At 40.1% G+C, this 27,965-nt stretch overlaps 1 protein-coding gene across 3 annotated transcripts in view; it reads left to right on the forward strand.

Moving 5' to 3' along the window:
• The first annotated feature begins 3,472 nt into the window (after positions 1-3,472).
• Positions 3,473-27,965, forward strand: part of LOC134221922 (zinc finger RNA-binding protein) — a 49,847-nt gene continuing 25,354 nt past the window's right edge. The window contains exons 1-2 of one of the 3 annotated variants that reach the window (XM_062701087.1): positions 3,473-3,891; positions 19,921-20,090. In XM_062701087.1, coding sequence (XP_062557071.1) covers positions 3,842-3,891; positions 19,921-20,090 — 220 coding nt within the window. In that variant the 5' untranslated portion in view covers positions 3,473-3,841. Of the gene's footprint in view, positions 3,892-19,649; positions 19,768-19,852; positions 20,091-27,965 lie in introns of those variants that run through there. The other 2 variants (XM_062701085.1, XM_062701086.1) reach the window with 2 other exon arrangements.

Genomic DNA, 27,965 nt, shown 5'->3' on the forward strand with positions numbered 1-27,965 from the left:
AAATTGTTTATAAATATGTTTTTGAAAAAAAATAAGAACCGAACGAGCGTCGAACACAGATTCTCTGAGTGAGAGGCTAGAACGTTACCTCTCAGCTATCTTTACTTCTTGGATGAGTGGTGATCGAAGTATAACAGGTTATATGCAATTTGCACTGATCATCGGCTGCTTGTGCATTCGTGCGGCAACGCACCTGGTGCTATGGTTTTAGGTTCCGTGGCATATTTAAATCATCTGACGTTGAAAAACATATACGATTGAGTTTACGTCATGTGCTTTTGTGTCAATTCATTCAAATATGTCACCTAATATTCATAATGTTTTGGTGTGCAGGGAAGCAACTTCAGAATCAATTTCAACATTTATTTTGAATCCACTATAATGCATTTTTCCTGGCGTTGCAGCAAATAATTCATATTGGCACAGTATATGTAAAACATGGCTGGTCTAACAATTAGTTTGTAAATAAAACAATTTATTTTAGTAAATGGTTTTGATTTTCTATAAATACTTACTATATTCGTACTTTTTCGCTTGCATACCTTCGGTGTGGTTTTTGATAGTTAATTAATTCATGCTATACATAAGTCCTAAATCTTGGACTTCGCTAGACCAATTGGAACCCCATTCATAGTGACAACACATCTGTTTGAAGATTTCAAATAGCACTCGGATTATGTGGGAGAAGCTGAGATTCGGTAGGATTTGAAGAAAAAATTTCTTTTTGGCAAGTCAATGGAAAATGTATCCAAACTTTTCTACAATCCAAGCATGTTTTGGATCATGTAGTAATCTAAGTTCGATCATTTAGTTTGTCGATTACTCATACCAGAAGTTAAATTTTAAACGTGTTTTATGGTGGACTTCTGGTGCGAATATTTTCGACATTTATCCTCTGGAATGAGTTATTGACAAACTACTAAATTATCGAACCTATATTACTAAATGATCGAAAACATCCTTGCTATAATCCATAACAAATTACTCTAAGGCAATCAACGATTTTTGATTTCCTGATAGAATAATATCAGGTATGCAATCAGTATGATATAAAGTATTAGACATTATTGGCCCAAGTATGCTGATTTTGGTAACACCAGCTCTGTTACGAGTAATCTATCAGATTTTGTACAGTGATAGTTTACCTGTACAGAGTGATCTGATAAATAATTTTAGATCAGTTCATTATAATATATACAAAAACAAATTAATATGAATCAATTTTAATAAAACCTTCCGTTAATCACTCCGAAATGATCTCCATATGAAGAAAAGCAACCATAGTAGAATTCCCTTCAAATTTTATTAAGTCGGATCAAATTCGTAAATCTTAGTTAAAAGTGGTTGAATGTCAATGACAAAAACGGAACTGCTATCAGCAAAAAATGAATTCTTATCTATATGAAGAATCATACTATTCAAAACAATAATTTTAAAAAGGCTAACTTATTGATGGGTGCCAGAAGCCTATGCTGGATTCTGACTTCAAAACAAGAAACACTCGAAAGTTTGTCAAATGACCAACATTATGGATCATATATCCAAAACTATGGATCATATTACCGAAGTTTTGGATCATAATCACGATAAAAATTGCGCAAAATTGTATTTTTATGGATCAAAATGTAGTTTTCTATGGATCATTTTCCAAATGGATGATGGGAAAATAGCAGGAATGATATTGTTTTTCTTGATCATGTTTAAAGGTACATACTTATTTTCCAATTATTTGGTTTATTTTTTTAGCTTAGTTATGCTTAGTTATGGATCTTAAAATTAATCTTTATGTATACGCCTGAGCTATTTTTTGGATTTAAGGTAGCGTTTTATGGAACATTCAGATGTTATTTATGGATCGTTTTTCATTTTTCTGGATCGTTTTTGTGCATTTAACGGTACAAAGTAAGGCTGCCATAAACAAATGTGAAAAATATGTTTGTCAACCCTTTTGAACGAGCGAGAAAGGCATCATCACCGCTAGGTGGATTAATCAGGGTTTTTACTTCAGTGTTCGCAGTCTGATCTGGCCAATTTACCATAGGAAACAATGGGATAGGATTCCTCGTCGAATTCCACCTGGTGCGAGCAGCAATTAAAGTCACGACCCAAAAATAGACCAGAGTTTTTCACATGTTTTCGCTAGTGAAAACCCAAATTTTAAACTTTAATAATATAAAAAGATGTATTACATATTACCATAACCTCCGAATCCATATACCATTCCGACCAATTTTCATCAAGAAACAGGATTTGCCGTCGAAACTTGTTGCGAGTCAAGGATAAGTGCTGAAAACTTTTTGCGATACTTTCTGCACAGAAACATAAATACAAACACATATTTGTCATCGTTTTGCACTAAACTTTACAATTTACATGGAATATATTCACTTTTTGACTAATTCTAATAATATTGTTTCAATAATCACAACAACTGCATAATCATGAATAATAATATGCTAGTCAAATGTAATCTGCCAACTATTATCCCGATAAAATCGTCTATATAAACAGTACTTAATCTATCGATTGATACGTCGATATAAATAATGTCTATGAGTCACCCGACAAAATAGGTTAGCCATTCAAATGATTTGGTCGGCACCCGATTTAGTTGGTATTTTTGAAGGTTGATTTTTACGACACCCGATTTTGTCGGCGATAAAAATGGTTGACTTCGTCGATAGCTTGGTCGACATCCGATTTCGTCGGTGGAAAAATCAGTTGGTTTCATCGGCACCCGACTTCGTCGGTGTACCTGGAAATTTCCCATCTGTCAAATGTTTTATGGGGTAACAATCGTCAACAACACCAATGATTGTAGCTTGATAATTAAAAATATCTACAACAATAAAAGAGCAGGATTTATTTTTAAATTCTGCTCAAGCTTTTCACGGTGAAATAAAAGACAAATTGTTGTTCTCCATGTAAGTAAAATCAAAATTGATCATGTAGATAAGTTTTGAATCAATTAAACTCATTAGTCATATTTAATTAATATTCCCGATTAAAGTCGAATATTGAATAAAACTGAATTTGGATGTTTTATGATGTTAAGCTTTTTTAGATTTGACGTACGTTGCTCGGCGTTGGTGTTGGTGTTGGCTACGCTAAACATGAGCTCTTAGCATAGGGCTGCACGAAAGTGTTCATTTTATTGCAAGGCACAAAAATATTATATATTACAAGATTTTTTTATGTACAGGTTATCCGACTTGTCAATATCCCCAACTCAGCCATGCTCGTTTGTTTACGTTTTGCACTGAAAATGTATGTCCCTCCCCCCTCGCGCTGGTTATTCTCATCTACTGACGAAGTCGGATAACCTGTACATAAAAAAAACTTGACATATTATATGATATCAATCAAGAGGACCATTTGTGATGTTTGTCTAGATTTTGTTTTGACGTTTGAGAGAAATGACAACACTTTTCGTGGTGAATTTTTTCGATGCATTCACCAACACTCCATGCTACTGACAGCTGATCGTGATGCGGTATCGCGGCTTTCTCATGTTCGTCGGTTTGCATTGTGATTGAATTTTGTTTGAATAATTCATTTAAACAATAGTTTTTGGAGCTTTATTGTTCATAAATTACTTACCGTCAACATCAGTGGGTGTCTTCCAGAAACTGATCCCGTTAGAGTTTCTAGAAAAAGGTTTTTAATGGTCATCGCTTTTGTTTTCCGCATTGAAAAGTGTGAGCAAGTGAGAATAAAGAGTGCGCTGTCAGCTGGCGACGTGAGTTTTGTTTTTATGTCGTGCTCCCATCCCGGTGGTTTTCTCACCTCACGTAGTTGTTGAGAGTGGAAGAGTGGACAAAGTCGATGTGCTGAAAAAAGTATGGCCACCAATAACTATTTTGGATTTCCGCATGGTGCAACGCAGTACGGGTGAGTAAATTTGTTACTAACGTATAGCTAAAACGCCGGACTATCGGAAAATAGTGAAGAACGATCAGAATAAAGGACATTAGAATTTGCAAAATTGCTAAAATTTAGATAGTGGAAAATTTTCAATGCCAAATTTAAGTGCAAATAAGCAGAAGAAGAAGAAAGAAGCAAAGCAGGATTTGAGGCATAATGACAGCTGAGAAAAGGTTGAATGAGTGAAGACTTTTAGCGATAGTGTTGAGATAAAAGCATGAAAGTTATAGACGAATCCAAGTAAAAATAAGAAGAAGACACACGACGGTGTTAACTTTGACAGATCCTACAGCACAGCATAGGAAGATCATTTTAAAATGTTTATAATAAATTCTAGACAAATTGTAATTTAAAACTGATTAATGTAGGGTACGGAAAAAGTTCTAAATTACATATTCGGAAGCTTATCTCAATTTTTTGAATATTTTCCAAAAATGTATCTATCATACAGTTCGGAACTTTTTCCGTATCATACTTCAATCAGATTTTAATTACATTTTGTCTAGAATTTATTATAAGCATTTTAAAATGATCTTCCTATGCTGTGCTGTAGGATCTGTCAAAGTTAACACCGTCGTGTGTCTTCTTCTTATTTTTACTTGGATTCGTCTATTACGGTGCGTCAAAAGGGAAAAAATCAAAACAATAATGAAATAAGGGTAGAAGATATATTTCATTACATATTTCCAATATTTATTCACATTTGCATTGATTTGAAGGCATTACAGCTATTTCGAATAAAAAAACCCAGATTAATCAACCTAGCGGTTATGGTGCCTTTCTCGCGCAAAAAGGTAATAAATGTAGCCTTTACGCTTACACCTCGGTGATGTACAAGAAAAGCAAAACAGCTACACCGTCTAATGTTACACTGCCAAAAATATCTATATAAGATATATGTGTCGCCGATATAGATTTTTGCAATAGCTCCACCCTAATATAATCGATATAGAACCACACATAAATTAAATAATTGCTAATTCGAGACCACACATAAAGTTTATTTGGATATATATTTTATAAGTAGTTCGCGTGGAGAATGGTTATGTGTGCGCTGATATACATCATAAGTTGAATCTATGGATTTTTGCCAATAAATATGTGTGGATTTTTAGTAGTGTATGATAGAAAACTTACACTAGTAGACGACAGATGGCGCTGCCAAAAGTTTCTCGAATTTCCTATGTTCGAATTTTGACTTTCGGACAATTTCATAGTCATACTATGAAACTGAACGAAGAGCATACTTACGCCTAAATGCGCGCAACTCGAGCATCTTTATAGTACGATGAAACTCGTAATGGGAGCAAGTCATGGATAAACATTAAAAATATTCAAGATGCAAGGCATTTTTCATAACACATTATTGTTCTATGTGATTATGTCTCATCACTAATTTAATATTATCTATTTTTTGCAATTCGCAATTATTATGAAATTAAATAGTGATCAACAGCGTTTTAGTCTCTGTCGGATGCAACTTGTTGCAAGAAAATCGGTTAAGAGTTTCTATGTGAAAATTTGGCTAATGTTTTTTTATGGCATTTTGTGCACACACACACACACGGACAGACAGACATTTGTTCAGCTTATCGAGCTGAGTCGAATGGTATATAACACTATGGGTCTCCGGGACTTCTATCAAAAGTTCGAATTTGGAGTGAAATGATAGCCTTTCAGTACAACTTAGTTGTACGAGAAAGGCAAAACCCAACTTAATTCACCGAGTGGTGATACTGCCTTTCTCGCATTTAGCCAAGACACCAACCTTATATGGCACTTTTTAGTTCGATTCCATTTTCTTAATAACTTTTAAACGCAATGGTCGATCGTCGAAGTGATCAACAAGGCTTTGTCCCCTGTCGAATGCAACTTGTTGCGAGAAAATCGAATAAATATTAATATGAAAAAGTGGCTAATGTTTTTCGGTTTTCGTGTGCACACACACACACATACACACGGACAGACAGACATTTGTTCAGTTCGACGAGCTGAGTCGATTGGTATATAACATCATGGGTATCCGAGACTTCTATAAAAAGTTCGTTTTCGGAGTGAAATGATAGCCTTTCGGTACAACTTAGTTGTACGAGAAAGGCAAAACTCAGATTAATTCACCTAGCTGTGATGGTGTCTTATCTCGATTGAGTCGTTTGGTTTTGCCTTAGCATACCATATCAAAAATAATTGCCTACCTTACGGATTTTGCTAACGCTAAAAAGAAAGATGATAATCAAAAAAATCTCCACGCGAAATCATACGAAGAAGTTTTTAAAACTCCTCCCGAAAATTCTAGAAGCAATTTAAACAAAAACGGTAAGAAAATTATTTTGAGCTTTTTAGTGGAATGTTTTCACCTGTCATAAGACGAGTTTAAACAATCCCATTGAATTCCACCACTTAATTGTATCTTGACAGATACGTATTTCGACCTCAACAGTAAGGCCGTCTTCAGTGTCTCGTACTTGACTCGACTTGAAGAAAATGATCGCAGCTTACACTATTCATACTATGCGTAGGTATAATAATTTATCTAGGTACTTATCTTACTACGGTGCTTATTTCTACTCGCTTGATGCGCTTAATGCTTAGGTATAAACTTGAAGAGCCAGGAGCTACCATTTCCTTGATCTTTATTCAACAACCGCGTTTGTACCTGTCGGTAGATTTCCAAGCTCTCAGCAACATCAAGTTTCCACGGAGAAGAGACATTTCTTAAAATTTTAATGTTTGATGTCGTAATTGAATGATTTTCCTGATATACATGTTCAGCTACCTTAGACCTAAACTCATAATTTAATCCCTTATCAGTTTCTCTCTTAGCCTTACTTACTTCTGCAATATGTTCTTTGAACCTTACATCTAACGATCTTTTTGTTTGACCTACATATACTTTATCACACTGTGAACAATTAATTTGATAAACCCCAGCCTTATTTAACATTTCTACTCTATCCTTTGTGGAGCCCAACAGTGTCTTCAGTTGACACTGAAGACACTGAAGACGGCCTTACTGTTGAGGTCGAAATACCTATCTGTCAAGATACAATTAAGTGGTGGAATTCAATGGGATTGTTAAAAACGGTAAGCAGTTCGGGGTTGGACTTTTCTTTTACTGTATAATAAACATAATACTATTCGTAATTTTATTTTGTGATATTACACTTAATATACAGTATAATAAAAGTCTAACCCCGTACTGTTTACCGTTTTTAATTAAATTGCTTCTAGAATTTTTGGGAAGAGATTTTAAAAACTTCTTCGTATGGTTTCCCGTGGAGATTTTTTCGATTATCATCGTTCTGCTGCTTCTTCTTTATGCAACATCAAAGCGCCAATAGCAAATCAACCAAACAACATTATATGGTTCGATACATTATTTTCCTCGTATGTACTTTTAAAACGCAATGACCGTGATGATTTTCGATAGTAATCAACTATAGGGTTTGTCCCGATGTGCCTCAGTAAAGGTGTGGGCCAAAGTCCTCTAAGTCTGTAGTAGTCGAAAAAATAATGTAAACAATACCACCCACAGTGGGCGGGCGGAGTGAAACGTCACGTCTGTTATAAAAATTGTACTGAGTATGCCAGACGTCGGGAAAAAACGGGAATCATCTGACAAGGGAAAACCGGGTATAATGCGGGAAATCATCCAATCAACCAGGAAATTGAATATCGATCACAAAATCACATTTAATGTTCATTACCATAGTATCATGATCAGTGACAAGAAATGCCATTTCGATGTCATGGGACTGATTTGCTAATAACTTTTTTCACATGATATTTATAATTGTGTTTTGCCTTTCTCGTACAACTAAGTTGTACAGAAAGGCTATCATTTCACTCCAAATCCGAACTTTTGATAGAAGTCCCGGAGACCCATAGTGTTATATACCATTCGACTCAGCTCGATTGGCTGAACAAATGTCTGTCTGTCCGTGTGTGCGTGTGTGTGTGTATGTGCACAAAATGCCATAAAAAACATTAGCCAAATTTTCACATAGAAACTCTTAACCGATTTTCTTGCAACAAGTTGCATCCGACAGAGACTAAAACGCTGTTGATCACTATTGAATTTCATAATAATTGCGAATTGCAAAAAATAGATAATATTAAAATAGTGATCAAACATAGTCACATAGAACAATAATGTGTTATGAAAATGCCTTGCATCTATGAATATTTTTAAAGTTTATCCGTGGTTTGCTCCCATTAAGAGTTTCATCGTACTATAATGATGCTCGTGTTGCACGCATTTAGGCGTAAGTATGCTCTTCGTTCAGTTTCATAGTACTATGAAATCGTCCGAAAGTCAAAATTCGAACATAGGAAATTCGAGAAACTTTTGGCAGCGCCATCTGTCGTCTACTAGTGTAAATTTTCTATCATAACATTAGACGGTGTAACTGTTTTGCCTTTCTTGTACATCATCGAGGTGTAAGCGTAAAGGCTACCTTTATTACCTTTTTGCGCGAGAAAGGCACTATCACCGCTAGGTGGATTAATCTGGGTTTTAAATAAACATATAGCCATTAAGAAACTTTATAACTTTTTCTAATAATTAATTGCATATTATTCGGCAACTCGACCGTTCGAAAATCATTTTTTTGCCTTTCTCGTACAACAAAGTTGTACCGAAAGGCTATCATTTCACTCCAAGAACAAACTTTTTATAGAAGGCTCGCAGACCCATAGAGATGAGTGACGTTTAGCGCTCGCACACTAATGTGCAATTCGTTATGTGTAAAAACATGTTTGTTTTCCTTCTGCTCATAACCTCAAAAATGATCGGTTCATCACAATGATTTCAAAAGAGTCAAAAAATATATGGAAATATACTCATTTTTACCCAATCTTTGCTGAGTTGCACCATCTAGGAGTGTTTGTTTTCCTTTTATCGCCACTCACACATTCGGACGTGAGAATCTCAATAGTGTTATATAGAGGCCTGAATAAGAGAAACGCGGATAGGTATGTGCCGCCAATCGAACCGTCAAAAAACAGCAGCCAATCGAGCAGGAGACTTGTCAAGCAGCCAAAATGTTGGCTCAAATACTGAAAACGGCTAAATTCGATTTTATGCAGTTTTTAAATAAACAAATTTGAATGCATTTTACATTAGTTTGCAATAATATATGTAAGTCATTTATAGATTATGAAATTAAATTGTATTGTTTATTGGATTCTATTGTCATGTGATGTGGACACATTAAATAGCGGATTGTGAGATTTTATCTACATAAACCATTTCTCTCTTTTCATGTGTTGCTCTTTGATGAAGAAGATTGAATGCAGTGTTGGCAGAGTTATATTTTCTATCCGCGTTTCTCTTATTCAGGCCTCTAGTGTTGTATACCAATCGACTCATCTCGACAAGATGAGCACATGTCTTTTTTTTTTCTTCCTAAACAATGGAGGGGGAATCTGCTCAACAGACATCCTGGAAATGATTTCCATCAACATAATTGCTGTCTTGGCTCGGGCTATCATTTGAAGGCACTTCTTTCGGTTACACAAAAAAAAATCACCAACAGATGACGCCAGGGAGCTTTTCGCCAATTATACCACAAAAAGCACGCCGCCAACCGTTTGCTTTGACGTATACGTTATAGCAAACGGATGAGCGGCGTGCTGTGGCTTATGTGATATAATGCTTCAAAGCCTAATCGTTCAATGAAAAAGCACAAATAAAACGCGCACGCTAAGATTTTTTTCACAGCATATGTGAACCAACACCCGCATATTTCGTTATTGTCCGATGATGCATTTGAATAATAATTAATTGGATTGTTGAAAGGCATAATCACTGCTATGTGGATTCATCTGTTTTTTATATATATCTTGGCTGTGCATATGCACAGCACATGTTTCGAAATTCACAAATTGGTATGAAATTTTCGGAAAAGAATCCACGTGTCTTGGAGGGACGCGAACCCTCAACCTCCTTCTCTCTAGCTAGGCGTGATAACCCCTACACAACAAGACCATTGAAAAGTCCCGTTTACGGAAAAGCCATCAGAATCCGAGTACCAACCTTTTCCGCTGTTAACTCTTTTTTGCAAAATGAATATCATAGCATAGTTGTCCCATGTCGTTTTTAGTTGATGGTCTTCTTGCTGCCCTGGTGGCCAACAAAAAAATTCATCAATGAATTTAAGAACTAGAAAGGATTGCTGGCAAGCCTAGCCATGATGTATGATAGAGAAATTTGATCAAATGAGACACCGCCAGCACAGTGGAAATGGCATCGTGAAAAAAAAAACAACATGGGACAACTATGCTTGGCACGGCAGAGCATCACACTCTATGCCTCCAACAACAGGCTGGGCGGATTTGTATAGAGTGTGAATCGATCACACTCTGCTGCGCCAAAGGCTTGATTGACTAAAACATTTGATGAGTGTGACTGTTCTACGGTCAATCGCACCTACCAGAATCTCGTCGATTACGATGAGCAACAGTAACGGTGACAGAATACATCTTTGCCAACATCTGCTCAAGAATGATACGGAGTGTGACAATATGGTACACACCGGATCTTCCGGAACGGAATCCGGCCTGCTGCCGCCGGAGAGTCGCATCGATTTTCTCCTGAATCCGGGCTAGGATGACTTTGCATAGAACTTTGAGAACGGTACACAGCGGTAAGACGCGCGGCTACAAAGCAAGACCATGCTGAGGGTGGCTGGGTTCGATTCCCGGTGCCGGTCTAGGCAATTTTCGGATTGGAAATTGTCTCGACTTCCCTGGGCATAAAAGTATCATCGTGCTAGCCTCATGATATACAAATGCAAAAATGGTAACCTGGCTTAGAAACCTCGCAGTTAATAACTGTGGAAGTGCTTAATGAACACTAAGCTGCGAGGCGGCTCTGTCCCAGTGTGGGGATGTAATGCCAATAAGAAGAAGAAGAAGACACAGCAACATAATGCCTCGCCAGTTATCGCATACAGTCAGGTCACCCTTTTTGGGCACCTTCACTAAGATACGTTGCATCCAGTCGACCGGGAAAGTTGCGGTGTCCCAGATATTACGAAATAAACAATGCAGTAGTTGAGCGGATGTCATGGGGTCAGCTTTGAGCATCTCGGCTGATATGCGGTCGATCCCTTGGGCCTTATTCGATTTCATACTTTGGATGGCTTTGAATTGTTTGAATCTATAGCAGTGATAGAGCTTCGGTATTGACATGTCGGATCCTAGGTAGATCATGCCGAGGTGGTAGTGGCCTGGCTGGAACTTGGAAAAGTTGTTCGATTTGCTCGAACCAGCGTTTCAGCTGGTCAGTTGGGTCGGTCAATAACTGATCATTCGCGTCTTTCACAGGCATCGTTGCATTCATCTTCGTCCGCTTAAGCATTGTGAGATATCGTAGAGGAGGCGAATGTCCCTGGTTGCTGCGGTTCTCCTTGCTTCGTCGGTCAGAGAGTCCGCCCACTCCCGCTTGTCCCGCCGACGGTTTTTGACGTAGAACTACGTTTGTGTTTTCTATATTGGGGTACACTTTACGATTGCAAAAAAATGAAAATCGTCACGAAAATATGATAGACTTCGATCGTTAATATCTCAGCCGTTTCTCGATGGATTTTCAATTTTCTTGGACCATTCGATCAAGGAAGAGTCAACGCTTCATACCTGATGTACACTGAAGTCATTCGTTACGCGGTAATTTTTACAGGAATCGTTTTTTATGCGATTTTTTTTCACGCGAGTTTCTGGATTTCCGCGGTTCCTTCAGACATACTTACGGGATTTACGCATTTTTTTACGTTGTTTTAATTTACGCGGCCCATATCTACCGCGTAAAAACCGACTCTAGTGTGTTACAATATCTATGTATAATAATATTTACTATTAAAAACTTGCTAACAGTTTAGCGCTTGGTTTCGGTGAATCAGTCAATCTCGTAAGTGCATCGCAAGCTTCTTCTTCCATAGCACTACATTCAGGGCTGTTACAACAGTCGCGGATTTCGCGATTTTCGCGTTTTTCGCGAATTTCGCGGATTTGTCGCGGATTTACCCCTCCAGTCGCGAAAATCGCGGTTCCGTCAAACATTGTCGCGAAAATCGCGGATTTATAACTACACTATCGCGAAAATCGCGATCTCCCTCAATTTAATTTTAGGATTAATTCAACATTCAACGTCAAGATCCAAACACATGGTATTTGAATAACCTTTCAATAGTCATATGGATGCTTCAAGTGGATGCTTCAAGATGGTTCAAGTGGACACATAGAAAATCTGTCGAATTGTTAAATCGATCATATTGCATTTCTGGATTACCGAAATGCCGAGTACTATTTATTTTAATGCTTAGAACTTTTGTGCCGCTAATTGCGGAATTACAATTATGATTATTTGCGCTACATAGAGAGTCGAACGGGGCCCTCCTTAGCCGTGCGGTAAGACGCGCGACTACAAAGCAAGACCATGCTGAGGGTGGCTGGGTTCGATTCCCGGTGCCGGTCTAGGCAATTTTCGGATTGGAAATTGTCTCGACTTCCCTGGGCATAAAAGTATCATCGTGCTAGCCTCATGATATACGAATGCAAAAATGGTAACCTGGCTTAGAAACCTCGCAGTTAAGAACTGTGGAAGTGCTTAATGAATACTAAGCTGCGAGGCGGCTCTGTCCCAGTGTGGGGATGTAATGCCAATAAGAAGAAGAAGAAGAAGAAGAAGAAGAAGAGAGTCGACAATGAAGTCGGATCAAACGCAGTAATATTCACACCTGCAACTGCCGGGACGGATTGATAGATGATCGAAGCTGTCTTTATTTAGGTGTTTTTAAATTTATAATATTAGGTTCAACACCAATGAGGAAAGGAATTAGAAAGATTAAGCAATTTAAATTAAGAGGAAGGCTGGGCCAGAAGGGCCGCCTTGCGAGTCAACCAAGGGCTTCGCCAGTTATTTTGAGTTAAAATTACCACATTAAAATGATTGTTAGGATGAAATTTTGTAGAGAAAAAAAAACACAAAACACTAATAAAATAGACAAAAATTGCGATGATAGGGCCCTGATGGTTCCGGCTTCTCCCTAAGGACTGGAATCTTGGGGTTCCTGCCGCTTCGTATGGCTCCTTTTCTAAGGGTGGTGGGAATATAGTTCATCTGCATCCTCTAGTGTCTCGCAGTAATATTTTGTTTGCGCCCTGTTCTCCGCTGCTATATTAACTTGCTACTGAAGGATGTAGGTCTAGTTTGGGAATGCCACATTTTGACCATCCTGCTAAACAGAAAATTCCTGTGGATTGTTCGTGAGAAAGGATCAGATCACCTTTCAATGGTTGAGGCTGCATAGAAATCCAAATATCACCTTTCAATGATTGGGGCATTCAGAAATCCAAATATCGTCGGTTGAACGATAGAGAGGTTTTTTTAATTGCCAGACCATCAGTTGCGTCCAGTTTTGTACCATGCTCAATGACTCCCACTATTGCAGGCATCTCATTCAAACCATTCAGTATTCGTCCTTTGTTTTATTATGCATTCCAATAACTTTTTGGTAGGCTAGTTTTTGTTCCATTACCTGTGCTACAAAATTTCTCGCTGTTACTATATCCATTGAGAGTTCGTTCGGGATTCCTTAGTTGCAACAAACTGTCTGACTGAACTTTAGCCTTGAGCGTAGCGTAGCGTACTAAAAAGTATAATTCAAATATAACCCTTGATCTAACTGGTATCTAACTATGACAACAGACTGCCATCTGCACAACCAACTTATAAAGAAATGAAATGATACAACATCGATTCAAATGGGGGTTTCCCGGCAACATTAAAAATTAAATTTCTTTCGGGAATAGTTCAACGCTGCACTGTGGCTGATATGGTTGAAGCGTTAACTATGCAGTTTTAGATATTACATAAATAAGCGAATGTTCTTTCATTGTTTTCTATCGACGAATATGCCAATAGATTAGAGGCAAAAACATTGAAAATTTTTAAAATTAAGTAAGAAACCATATTTTTGTTTGTCGCGGATTTGTTTTTACAGTCGCGGATTTCAATTTGCTAGTCGCGGATTTCGCGGATTGGAACTCTACTAGTTTGTAACAGCCCTGTACATTCCAACTAGAACTTGGCCTGCTTTTCAACTTTTTTATTAGCATTTCTTTAGTTATTAATTAAAAGTTTTTTTTATGTCCGCCATTGCAGGGTTTTTAGCTGGTGCTGTTCGTTTATACTAACTTAAACGTGCGTTTTCTTTGGAAAGTTTAGGGGCGTTTGACGGTAGCTTCTTGCTTACGTCTGTTGATGCCAGTAGAGGGGCTCTGAATCTTCTTCGCTGTTGCAGTGAATGCGTTCTGGTAAATTTTCTTTGGCTCGTTTTTGCTGATTCGTATGTGTCTGCCGGAGTAAACGCTAAGTCTGACGCAATTCACGTGAAGGAATAATTATTATTATCAATAACGCCGTTGACAGCCCAGCTTTCGCAATGGGTTTTTCTGTAATGAGCCACCAGGGGTTTAGACTGACTTAGCGACGGGTGGTAAGTCTCTGTAGCGTTTTAGTAAGTAATTCGCCGTCACTTTGATACGGCAGCAAAGCAAATGGCCGATCCCACAATGCTCACTCAATCTCAGGAGCATAGGATAAACATCGAAAGCAGATGCAGGCTGGGCTTGAAAAACGCTTGCTTTGGTCTCATCGCACAGAATAGTCGAAATCCTGTACATTACATACAGCTACGTAGTTCAACGTCACCTTTGCGTACAACCCGATTGGGCTGAACCTTTGAGTTTTTTACTTCCTAAGCAATGGAAGGGGAATCTGCTCAACAGACATCCTGGGTTGTCCAGGAAGTGCGGGTTAGGGACTACCTCTAACAGCAAACGAGGGAGGCAGGACTACATCCCCGACCCGCTAAACCGTTTCCATGGCCGCCAAGCCCATAGTCCCTTCGGTACAATCAGAGAGTAATGCTTCAAAGGGGGGCCAGTGCACAACGCACCCTCGAGGTTAGCTGCGTGTCCTTGCAGCACCGAACATCGTGACTCGCTTTTTTAGAAGAACACCATGGTATCGTGCCAGCGCATTGCCGGCTTTCCAGGTGGCCTTACCACGCTCTATGTCCTCGGAAGGTGGGAAGGGTCGACTTCGCGCCTCCTTCCCTCTGCACGGGTGGTATCAAGAATGATGATGCTGCGTGCACTACAAATTGACCTCTCTGCGATAGAGCCAATTCACCAACACACAGAGGGACTTGCCGACGCGGTGCCTATGCCTGCCTCAGCCTTGACGAGGACCCCTTTCCGTCTTCGGGCTCGGAACCCTCCCGGTTGACCGACGCCGCAAAAGCGACGATACCATGTTGTTCTTCGCGCGGTCACTTGTTCGATTAAAGGATCGAGTTCGACCACAGGGCATCGGTATGACCCATGAAGCCGACTCCGAAACCTTGGACCACCTCTTATTTGCGCCTGAACTAGCCATTCCTCGAGTCCACGCGCCACCTTCTGTGTAGTTCTGAGACGATTTGGACGATAGCCGATAAAACGGCGTTCCAGCCAACTTTATCTTTACACATCCTCCGGACTAGGTTGTCCGGCGTAGTGTCCAGACCACATGTGGCAAGCATGTGGTCACGGATTGTGCGAAAACGAGGGCACACGAACAACACGTGTTCCGCCGTTTCCTCTAAACCTGCGCACACCAAACACTCGGGCGAGGCCGAGCAAGCCAGCTGCGTTACCTGCACTGTGATTTTGCAGCACGCACAGACGCCGGGCACTGAACCCCCTATGGGGTGCTTGCTGTTGACAGCTTTGCTGGAACAAATCAAACATTTGGGAGGGTTCGTGCAGCATTGTGCCTTATGTCCCTCCAATCCGCAGCGTCGGCAGAGATTGCTTCTGTTGGGGCCTTTGCAGTCCCATTGCTTGTGCCCCGGTTCCAGGCACTTGAAGCAAACTTCGGGTTGCTCGTATATGCCCACAGGGCACACCGACCATCCCACCTTGTAGCTCCCTAACTTGACTAACTTGGAGGCGTCCGCTGCAGATAGTCGAACCAATGCTACCTGCGTCCCTGCCGGTCCTTTCCGTTGCCGAACGGCTGCGGTGGGCGTCTCCACTTCACACTGTTGCTGCAGTGCCGTGACGAGCTCTTCGACTTCGGTGATCTCGTCCAGGTCTTTAACCCTTAGATTCACCTCCGTCGTGAGTGCCATCATCTTGACCGTCTCGCCTAGGACTTCCTCCGCCAACTTCTTGTAGGCGGCGCCCTTTCACGAGACGCCCCGCTTCAGCTCGAGGATCATCTCGCCCGTCCGGGTACGTCTTATTCGACATACGTGGTCACGCCGAGTTCACCGAGCTTGACGTCACTCCTCATCGCCTTCAAGTGTTGTGGGATCTCCGGTAGCGGTAGAGCGTAATTGCTAAAGCGGACAAAATGCACACAAACTGGAGGACAAATGCTCAACAATTAAATGAAATTCGACAAGTGCCATGAATGCTCAATCAATACATATATTCGAAGCTCATTGATGTTTCTTCTACTGCTCCTGTCATCTAATGTTCCCTAATGTTCTCTAAATTTTCTGCTTACAAGCTAACCTTATGCGTACTCACGAATTTTCTTCTTGGGTGCACCCTGGCCTACCAACTTTCTGACGGCTCACATGCCGCCGGGATTGCCCGCCTCGCACACACTGCCATCGCGCCACTCGCCCGACGAACGTCCTCCGCTGGAGACCCCTCTGGCCGTCCAGTGCGACCGCGTTGCTGGATGGGATCTCTCCGAGGCGTCTGATTCCCTCGTCGAGATTTTCGCACCATTAGCGTTCTCGTCCTGCTTCCGCCTCCGGTTCGGTTCCTTCCGAAGCCAACGATCTGATCGTCCGGTGGGTTGGGAGAAGCTATCCGAAGACAGCGGTCACCGTCTTCCGCAATGACCCTACAAAACCGATCCGCAACCCGACGGCGACTGTCAAGTGATCCTATCCTTCTACCCGTCCGGTAGATATGCACAACCTTTCCGACGAAACTGTAATCCGGTGGAGTAGCGGTCACGCAAGCTAACAGTCTGACCAAATCGCAGCCAAGCCAAACGTTAGTCCTTCAAAAACACCCTGGAAGGCACGCACATCATTATCACGATTGATCTTCGGTTGAATCATTTGGACTTACCCGTTAGATGGGGTATTTTCGGTCTATCTGGTTGCTGACCAACTACTTAGACCGTTTCGTGTCTGGGTTCCGACGATTGTAGTGTTTCTGCGTTTCCACGTGATCCGCTCTCGATGCATGACCTGCGTACCGTGTGAGGTTAGGGCTTCATTGTTTTATCCGAATTGCGAGAATTTACCTTCTATAAGACGGCTTCTGACACTCCTGGCGAGTGGAGACTTCATGCATCGGAGTCTTTAGTCGTTCTCCTCAGAAGGAACTCCGGAATTTAGTGCCGTCGCCTGAATTACCGAAATTTTTATTAGCATCAAATGCTCTCGGCATGTTGATTATTCTCTTACCTCGAGAACACCTTCTGGCTGGCAAAGGTAACCGTTCCGGACGAAAGCACACTAACTCGAAGGCAATTGCTTTGCCACAAAGTGATTCCGCCTCGTGGCCGAAAGTTTTTCACTTTTAGTTGATGTCGCCTGATGATGGCGGCGATGCTACCACTCGCGAAGACGAAGCGAAAAAGTGCCGTTCAATTTTTGCTGATGTGGCCTAGGTACTCTTGTCAGGCTGCCGCGACGCCTTGCGAATGGGCCTTTCGTTTTCCGCAGGGATGGATTTATTTTCGAAGTGGCGGTTGGTGTACAGGGCAATCTTAATTTCGTGAACAGTTTTTTACGCCAAATGTTGTTTGAGCCTTTGCGAATTGTTTGCTTGTGGTTTTAACTTTAATAGAGCAACAATAAAATAAACTTAACGTAACACAAGACGTCCGAGTACTCAGCCTCGTACAGACCTTTCCAGGTCCTTCCTCCCCCGGTTTTGGAGGTACCTGGCCGGGGTTCAGCTTCCCAGCCCCACTACCATTGTTCGGGGTAGTAACCCTCCGCGTTTTGGAACGGCCCCCAGGGAGCTCATCCCCTGGAGACTGTCTCCCCCGTTTTCATGTCTGCTCCGTTGGATCACCACCGTCTTCGTTGGCACGCCCTCGGTCGATTCGACCTTGTCCGAGTCCGCGAATCCTCAGTCCTGTCTCAGTCTGGGTAGACGTCGACTCCACGGATTTCACGGGTTTGCACTTGGCCGTCCCGACCGCCCTCTCAAGCTTGGCGTCGAACATCGACTTTCGAAGTTTCAGCAAGCTCCCCTTGAGGTCCTTACTGATATTATGCTTCGATGGCGCAAAGTCGATGATGGCGTCCAGCTGTTCCGTCGCCACCTCTAAGGCCGATAGCCCATCGCGTTTGCGGTTCATCGCCCTCACAAGCCATGGGCCGTCCATAACCACTACCAGCGTAGCCGGGGAGAAGGTTAAGTGACCCACGCAGGCGGTGCGCACCGAGCTGCCGACTATTGCCTTTGATCTTTTAGGCGGAGACCTGAACAACCCACCTCTTGCGAAGGGGTTGTCGCCTACACTACTACCACTAATTGAAGAATTGACATGGTTTTCCATTTTGGTCCCACGAGTTGCTAGGGAAAAGAGGTCCACCATGCCAAAGCCTAGCATGACGCGGTAAGGGACAATTACTGTGGAGGTTGCCTAGGTACCCCACAGGCTCCGTTAAAGGCCTAGCTCATTATTTCACCCCCTGGCCATGCATCCCCTCGACACGGGTCGCTTAACGCTTTGGGGCTAGGCGTTAGGGACGATGGTCACCTTGGTCGCACCCCCTCACTCTAGCTGATGCCAGAAGGACAACAGTGCCCAGGCTGCACTACCAGCTAAGTTCAAAACCCTTAGCTGGCGGTCGATTGTCATCGGAGGACCTCGATTCCTCGATTCAATCACTTGGTTTTTGCCTTAGTGGCTTAGTGAGATACACATCATAAATAATTGCCTACATTACAAATCAAGCTCCAACCGTATATGGTTCAACACACCATTTTATTCATAACTTTTAAACGCAATGACCGATCGTGATTATATTCAATATTGATCTACTAGGGTATCTCCCCCGTCGAATGCAACTTGTTGCGAGAAAATCGTTCAAGAATTCCTATATGAACAAGTGGCTAATGTTTTTCGGTTTTCGTGTGCACACACACACACATACACACGGACAGACAGACATTTGTTCAGCTCGACGAGCTGAGTCGATTGGTGTATAACATCATGGGTCTCCGAGAATTCTATAAAAAGTTCGATTTTGGAGAAAGGCAAAAAAAAACTGCTCGGGCTGTGTGTATTTGTGTGTGCACCAGTTATAAACCGAAAAACATTGGCCCACTTCCTTATAGTAATCCTTAATCGATTTTCTTGCAACATTTCAACGGGGGACAAACCCTAGTTGATCACTATTGAATATAATCAGTTGTTTAGCATACAGCGTTTGCCAGTGCCGAAATGTAGGCAATTATGTATGAAGTGTATCACACTAAGGCGAAACCAAACGATTTAATCGAGAAGGGCATCGTCACCGCTAGGTGAATTAATCTGTTTTTTTTTTAATTCATGACATTTAAACTTTTATGTAATAATGAAACATCCTCCACTTGACGCACCGTTCTCGGTCGGCCGATTCAATTTCAGAAAGTGAGAAAGGAGTGAGAGAGTGTGTGAGAGCGCGTGAGACCGGCTAATGTGCTTTTTTTTCTCTTCGGTCCATTCATAATGGCTGCCGGGAGACACGGCATTTCATACCTCCCGAGACGGTCTGCTGTAAACGTGAAAAATCGATCGATCCGATTTTGTGGTCCGCATCTTGACTGGTTAGATGCAAATTCTCTATTTTCGGCTAGAAAAGTGTGCAAAGATTCGATTTTGGTGCTATTAGTATCAAAATTGTAGCTTGTTTGAGCGCTATTATTGATGTTTGTTGTGTTCTGCTCTTCCCCGGCGACGACCACGATTGTGACCTGCAGTACGACTGCCCCAGGAACAGCTTATTCGACCACGCAGACGGGCTATGCAGTAGCGACAGCGGCCGCACCGGCAGCAGCAGCAACCTACGGGACAGCAGCCGCTGCAGCAGCACGACCAGCCGGATACGAGCAAGCTTACCAAACGGCGGCCACCCCAGGAACCTACGCAAGTAAGTGGCTTTTTTTTTTCTCGTTTTGTGAAGTGTAACACTATCATATCCTAGATTTTTCCATCTTTTGTTTGCAATATTCGTTTTCGTGTCTAACCAAATCAGAAGGCCCGGCAAGGGAGGTCATTGCTCTATCAATGGTACCTCCAAGAACGAATTTAGTTTCGGGTACCGTCAAATAAGGTAGCATTGATTAGATAAAGGCTTTCCATTTTTATTACCATGTAATAAATAGGCACGTTTGACCAACAATTCGTATTAAAGCATTCGTTGATCTATACTTGATGAATGCTGTAAAATTATTCGCGAAATTTATTGAAAGTTCCAGAACATTATTCATTTTCCAATTTAAATGGATAGAATTTCAGTTATGTTCCGGCCTTATTTGAAACCTTTTGAATTCATGAAAATATCTCATGAATCTCATGGAATAGTGTCAGATTATAATAATGTCACAAGTTCGATTATGCGTCTGCATAAATAATCCTGTTTAACACATTTTATTTTGAATGTCTTTAACTTCAAATAGAAGTTACCCCTTTTTTCGGTACATGATTGAAGAGGAAAGGGTTTTTTTGTGATTCCACCAATCCTAACTATTGTTGCATTGTGCATACCGCAGTAGTGCAAGTGCGCCTATCAAACTATGCAGAAAAATAAAACTGATTTATGCAGAAAGCATAGAACAACATACAACATGGAAGCAACGAGGGCTACGATGGAAGTTTTTCATTTTCTTCCTCACCAATGTGAGTAATGGGCAATTAATTTACCGTAGCGATATGTACAGGTAAATGCAGCTAATAGTTTGAATGAATATATTATAAAATTTGGAATAGTGCAAACTCTGCGTTGGATCATTTTGTAAAATACGTATTCTTCATATTTTAATTTTACACATTTACATTTATTTAACATTTATTTAAAGTCTATAAAGTTTATTTATAGTCCTATTATAATAGTATAGTATAGTGTCATCGGGTGTCAAAGTCATAGGGAAAGCCAAGTAACTGAACGGACTTTGTAAAACTCGTATCAATCGTGTTAACCCTACTCTTGTTTTTGTTATCAAAAACTGGACCATGATAAAAGTATAATTATATAAAAAAAATGATTAAAAACAATTATGTTGCTAAAATTAAATGAAATTAAATTTAAAAAATTTACCCTTTTCCAGGATTTTATTTTCTTGAATTTGGTGTTAAATGAAAAATTTCCAAAACTTTTTAAAGAAAAATGCTTTGAATTTTTTGTCGGAAAGCTCTCTGACCTTTCATCGGAAAATTCTTCAAAACCTCTTAGTGAAATACTTAAGAATTTCCTTGGCCAATTTTTTAAGATTTCCTCGTCAGATTTTTTTCGAAAATTCCTCGGAAAATTCTTGGAATATTTTCGGTATTTTCGGCAAATTCTTCTCTTGTTTTCGTTTGATTGTTTCTCCATATGATCCGAACCGTCTTCGTTGCCTTCATTAGACTTGTTTCTGTCGTCAAATCGTGCACCCACAATCAGTTCTTGGCCAGATATCTCCCAGGGTTTGGATCAGCTGATACAAATCCACGATTGACTATTACAGATTCAACGGATACAACGTTTCTGCAATTTTGATAGACCGTGTATCTCTGTTCCATAATCAAAATCCATTGTCCGCGTACCCCAAAATATCAATGCTTTAGTTTTGGAGTCTAACTTACGACGTCTTTCCTTAGGAACTTGTTTGAAGACCTTGTAGCCGAAAATCGATGAATGCTTCATATTTGTCCGTTTTTCCGAACCATAATAGTTTTTTTTTTTGATCTTCTAGTCCATTTGTTGGAGATCTGTTGGGTCACATATGCTGCTGCACTTAATGCTTTTTCCCATATATGCCAGCAGAGATCTATTTATTATTTTATAAATTCCGTTTCGCTGTGGATACGGTACTGCAAAATCATCCGGATTCCCTCTTTACTACAAAAATTCTGGTATTTGTCATTCGCATATTCTCCACTCTGGCGTCTACAGTTAGCCTTGCAAGCAAAGGCGTCGGATTGCCAATCCGGAGATGACGAGTTCGCTTCTCGGTCCGGTCTAGGATGTCTCCGAGCGGGAATCATTCTCGACTCCCTGGGCATAGTATGTCCATTGTACTTGCCACACAAGATACATACTCATGCAATGGCGGACATAGAAAAGCTTTCAATAACTGAGCAGTGTTGCCACATTTTTATCTGTACCATGGGCTCAAAAATCTTTTTCATCTGTACCGAAATCTACGAAAATCTGTACCAGAAAGTATGAAAAATTTGTGAGTAAATATCTAAAAATCATAAGACAAATCGGCACCAACATTTCAAAAGGGCGAAACAGCTTTTGAAAACAAGAGCTTCTCACGTCGATGGTGGGCTAATTTGAGCCCACGCACGCAGTCCAACACCACTGACAGAAGCGGCGAATCCTCTTCTTTCATTCGATAGCGCTGGATTGAGAGCTTAACTTTTGAAAAGTATTTCCAAATATTTTTTTTCATTACATCAAAAAATAGATTATGTATTTGTTTGTTTTCTTATTTTGAGTACTGTTTCAGAGATGAGCCAGCCGATGGCTGCAAGTTTCTTTAATAAACACAATAATAATACAATAATTATTTGGAGCAAATACCTCTACAAGAATTGTCGAAGGTTTACATGAGTAAAGTAATAAATTTGAAAAATTAATTGTCCAATAAAACCAAATTTTATACATAAGTAACACATGTTAATTTTGCATCTGTTTCTGATTGTCATCCCTTTATTAACAATCAAACATAAATGTAGATTCATGAATCTGGAATGGTTATTTTGAAAATGTAATAATATAAGCGATATAGTCAAGCATTTTTCACGGATAATCGATACTGAAATGTCGTTGGAATTTAAATATTAACAAATTTGGCTTCACATGTTCGTTTGAATAAATAACGATGAGATGACATTTCATTTATCGCGAATTATCTATCGAACGGATTATCCGGACGGTAAAACGAGATGGAAGTCGAACGGTGGTCGAACTTTTTTTTTGACTTTCACGAATTTAATATTTTGTATAGCAGAAGAAACTATTTGAAGAAAATTTAAATTAAATATTCTTTTCTAATGTTTGATATGTGAAAAAAATCTGTACCAATCTGTACTTATTGCAGAAAATCTGTAATCTGTACCGTAGGGGAAAGTGGACACACATGATCCCCGGGGACACATGATCCCCCCCTGTTTTCTCGAAAACAAATCACATTTTTATACCAGTGATGTGTGCAAACGGATCCGTTAGATAGATTATTGAACCTGAGTAACATTTGATATTAGTTACTGTATGTATATGGGTTTTAGAGAGGTTTTATTATTTAAGCATTCTCAATCCTTTTTTTCTTCAAAGGAGAAAAGTTTAATAACTTTGAATATGTCCAACCAAAACGTACCAAATTTTTACTGGACAAAGTTTTATTATTGTAGAATTGAATAAATTCATTCAATTAACTATGGTTATTTTCCATTGAAGACAAAAAACAAAACAAGATAAATACTCAACATGGACACACTTGATCCCCCACAGTTTGGACACACTTGATCCCGATATTGCATATATTAAGGCGTTTGTTGTATACAGTCGCATATTATTGTATTGTATGTAACTAATTGATCTGTTAAAATTCTTTACTAGTTAAAAAGTATAAATGAATTTAATTTCTCTTTAATTTTGTCAATCAGACGATACACGCGCAATTTGAATTTCTCAATAGACTTATTTCATTAACCAGAACAAAGTGTAGTTGAACATACTTAGTTTTGATAATTTTAATTAAATGCACTTTAACATTATGTTCAATAATAAAAAAGAGTGTAAATTAAGCTTTAAATAGGCTCATTCAACAACTTTTGGTCAGTCGTTTAAAAGAAATCGCATTCGTGTAATAATAACACGCACTACAAAATGGTGATGTGTGACAGTACCAAATGATTATGCGTGACAGTACCATATTGATGTATGAAGTCACCATCCTGGTATGATCACGGTTGTGGTATTGTTAGTAGTCTGGCGATCTCGATGTACCGTCGTCGGGGGTGACAATGGGTCAAATAGAGGTGAGAATGCGTCACTGTTTCAGCTACTTAGAATGCTTGTAGAATAGATAGAATGCATCTGAGGGCAAGAAGACCAAAATATAAGAGACCTTTTTGAACGATTTTGCTCTACTACCCCTAGACTACCGGTGAGAACGATGACCCATTCTCAACCCCCCCCCACCCATTGTCACCCCCGATGGCGGTATCACAGTCTTTTTTACATTGGTCCCAAAACAGGTACTCAGGGAGATTTACCATTGGCCATGGCATTTGCAGTGTGGCAAATTTTCAGAGATTTAATAGAATAATTAGATTCTAAAATTACAAAGATATATTTATGTGTCGATCAACCATTTTTGGTATCATAAATGTATCAATCACAAAGAGAGATCCTCTTAGGAACATCATGGTTGTCGTGATATGACCACTGTATTTCAGTGGACTGAATGGTTTGCAGATAAATCATCATCACCATGCCAATTTTGTTGCTATAGCAGACATTCTATCTGTCACTATTACTCTATTCGAGAACCAAAATACTTGCCTTGCTTAATACCAACAATATTTAATTTTCGCACGACTGATATTACAACAGACTATGAAGAAGTGTTAGGATATGAGGCTAGACCAATTCAACCTTTCATTGGACTTGGAAGAACCTAAACATGTTCAGCTCATAAAAGGATCAATTTCCCTATATGGGGATCAAGTCTCCCGCAAGTTTTGAAAATGCCAAATTTTCTGTCTTTCGGCAAAATCGATTTTTTGGTAACTTTCATGAACAAATAATTGCTTCCAATGACGTTTTTGAAAAGCTAATTAAATTCTTTATCAAGTCCATCAAGAAGCGTGCAAATCTGTGCATGTTACATCGAGAAATATCCTAAACAAAAAGTGGGGATCATGTGTGTCCAGTTGCCCCTACAGAATCTGTACCAAAATTTGTCAAAAAATCTGTACCTTTCCAGATAAATCTGTACATGTGGCAACACTGTAACTGAGGAAATGCTAGTAGAATACTTAGTTAAAAAGTAGGCCAAGTTCCAGTTGGGAAGTAGAACCATTGAAGAAGAAGAGTCTCCACCATTATCGCATCTTAGCGTTGAAATATGCGTTCCGAAATATGATGATGCCAATGCCATTATTGCTTCAAACTCTTTGAATCGCCCAAAAACTTCTGATTTGCGTTTCATCAGGTAAACTACAGAAGAAAGTTTCAAAGTAACGATAGCCATCGTAGGTTTCCATCTCCATACAAGAATGGGAAAGATCAAATTTTCATATAATCGAGGATAGGCAACACTCTCATGCGATCACAACAATTGATAAAAACTCGCAAACGAGTTAGAATCGTACCTCGATTTAAACATATACCGTTACTTTTTGAACTTATTTCTCTACATAACACTAAAACACAATTCCAAACATCAGATTGAACTTTATTTGTTTATATTAGATTTGTATTGGTAAGGTTTACATTTAATTGATAATTTTGTGTTTATTATCAATTGATTCCAAAATTTAAAAAATTAACTCCGATAACAACTCGCATACTTTTCACACCTGAGAAGTTATCAAATGATCATTCCAATCATTTTCGTATGGGAATGATTCAGCACAACCCTGCTCCAAACTACTTCAAACGTCGGAAGGTACCACCAACTCAAGCGGTCGTTTCGATCCTGACAGTTTCATGTTCTGTCACTTATTAGCTGTATGCTTTCCTGCAAAACAACCATCGCGCACGTCTGCTTTGCCGAATTTAGATTGATATCGTCAGCCATTACCTTTTTGAGTAGTTTTTCGATTCTGATGTACTCCGATGTCCCAATCGTTTATGCCAAGTCCCAAGACTCTCATGCTTCCCTATGAATGCTGAGCATGAATCCAATTCAATGAACTTTCCATCCTAAAGCTAGAACAAACCATATCCCCGAAACAATTACAATTACAAGATACCCTCTTCATTTTAACTCTTTTGTCATTTTTATTCGCTTTTCTTATCGATTCTCTTCAAGTACTAGCAGCGCACATGTCTAAACCGCTCGGGAATCGCACTAAGCAGTGTGTGGATGTTCTCCAGCATGATGCTAGATAGAACGCATCCGTTTGAGCTCGCTTATTATTTTGTCATACTTGTCAAAAATCTTCCGAAACGAGTCTCGGTGCCGGTATTTAATAGAGAACAGCTTTTCTCTCATGTTAACCATGGCCGCAGTCCCAGCCGGTTGTCCGACATTTCGCGATAAAACATTCCGCGGTAAACCATTTCGCGGTGTACCATTTCGCGGTCTGTATCATTTGGCGGTAATCTGTTTCGCGGTGCTCCGTTTCGCGCTATTCAAGCTTAGCTTATCTCTTTACCTTTTTTTATTTTTTAAAAATCTGTTGTTTCGCCTTCTTTAAATGTTTGCATTTGCCCGGTATAAGGCAAAGTGTGTTGTTTTGCCTTCTTTAAATAGCCGTATTTGCAAATATGTTTTGCATCTAAATATTTTTTTATTGGGATTTAAATTTAAACAAGTCTGGTGTAAGCTCAATGATTATTCGCTTTACATTAAAATTAGGTAAATTTAGAGGCTTTTCAAAGCTAAAGAACACATTATTGAGCTACTTGTAACATTAGTAAAATTAGACCTGAGAATTGGTATTGACCGCGAAAAAGTTCACCGCGAAATAGTACTAACCGCGGAATGGTATACCGCCAAATAATATAAACCGCGAAATGTTATACCGCGATATGATCTGAACGCGAAGTGGCAGACCGGGAGCTGGTACACCGCGAAATAGTTAACCGCGAAATGTCGTACAATCGGTTCGTTGTTAGCGAGCATAACGATCTTATCAAGAGCATCGATATCTTCTTCCAACCGTTTCTTCAGCGTTTATTTCCGCTTCTTCTCTTGCTCTGCGATATCACTCGCGGAGTGAGGAATGTTTCTTCGGCGGGGGTCCTCACCAGCGTGTGAGACTACATCAGTTTAATCAGTCGATGCTCAGTACGCCACTTCCAAGTCTGGAAACTCGCTTCCAATCCATCGAAGCTGTTCGCTCGTTCGGTGCCTAGGTAGGGTTACTGCTCCTAGATTTCATCTCATAGTTCCGATATTCATCCCACGAAAAACAAAGCAATGAAAAAGAATTCCATGTGTTTCTTATTTTTTTGTGATTTTTCAGCAGTGAGCACGCATGTTAACACGCTTTAGGTCCAACCGTTACGTTTGGATGATACCAGTGAATATTAGACATAGAGCAATGCACTCTTAGACAAAATGGTAGAGCGAACATAGCGCCAGAAGTCCACCATACAACACATTTCGGAATTCCGCCTCTGAAATGAATTATTGACCGAATACTAAATGATAATGAAATGATAAGTTCAATCCCTGGTTGCACCTATGCCGGCCGTTCGTCAACTCTTCGATGTGGCTTTCCGTCAGTTGTTATTCTACTGTAAGGAGACGGATCTCACATTCCGCATCCTTATCAGCCTTTTCAGTCTGACTCAGTGCCAACTACCTTTCGTTGGAAAGGAGATGGTTTTTTTCTCCGCTTCCTCACTGGATTCAACAGGGACTTGAACTCCTACTTTGCCACCACGATTAAGTCGCAGAGGGTCAGCACGACCTGTTTGATGGCCGCGGTTGTCCAAAAAAGACATGATCACATCCGTAATGTATATCTTCACATTCATTTTACAGCCGTCACCATGGTTGGTCACCAGTACCTTGATGATCTTAGTTAGAGTGGCGCTGGCCATCCTAATGTCGACGGGCAGTTCCTCCGACCTACC

The sequence above is a fragment of the Armigeres subalbatus genome, chromosome 3 (assembly GCF_024139115.2).
Source record: "Armigeres subalbatus isolate Guangzhou_Male chromosome 3, GZ_Asu_2, whole genome shotgun sequence".
Classification (NCBI taxonomy): domain Eukaryota; kingdom Metazoa; phylum Arthropoda; class Insecta; order Diptera; family Culicidae; genus Armigeres; species Armigeres subalbatus.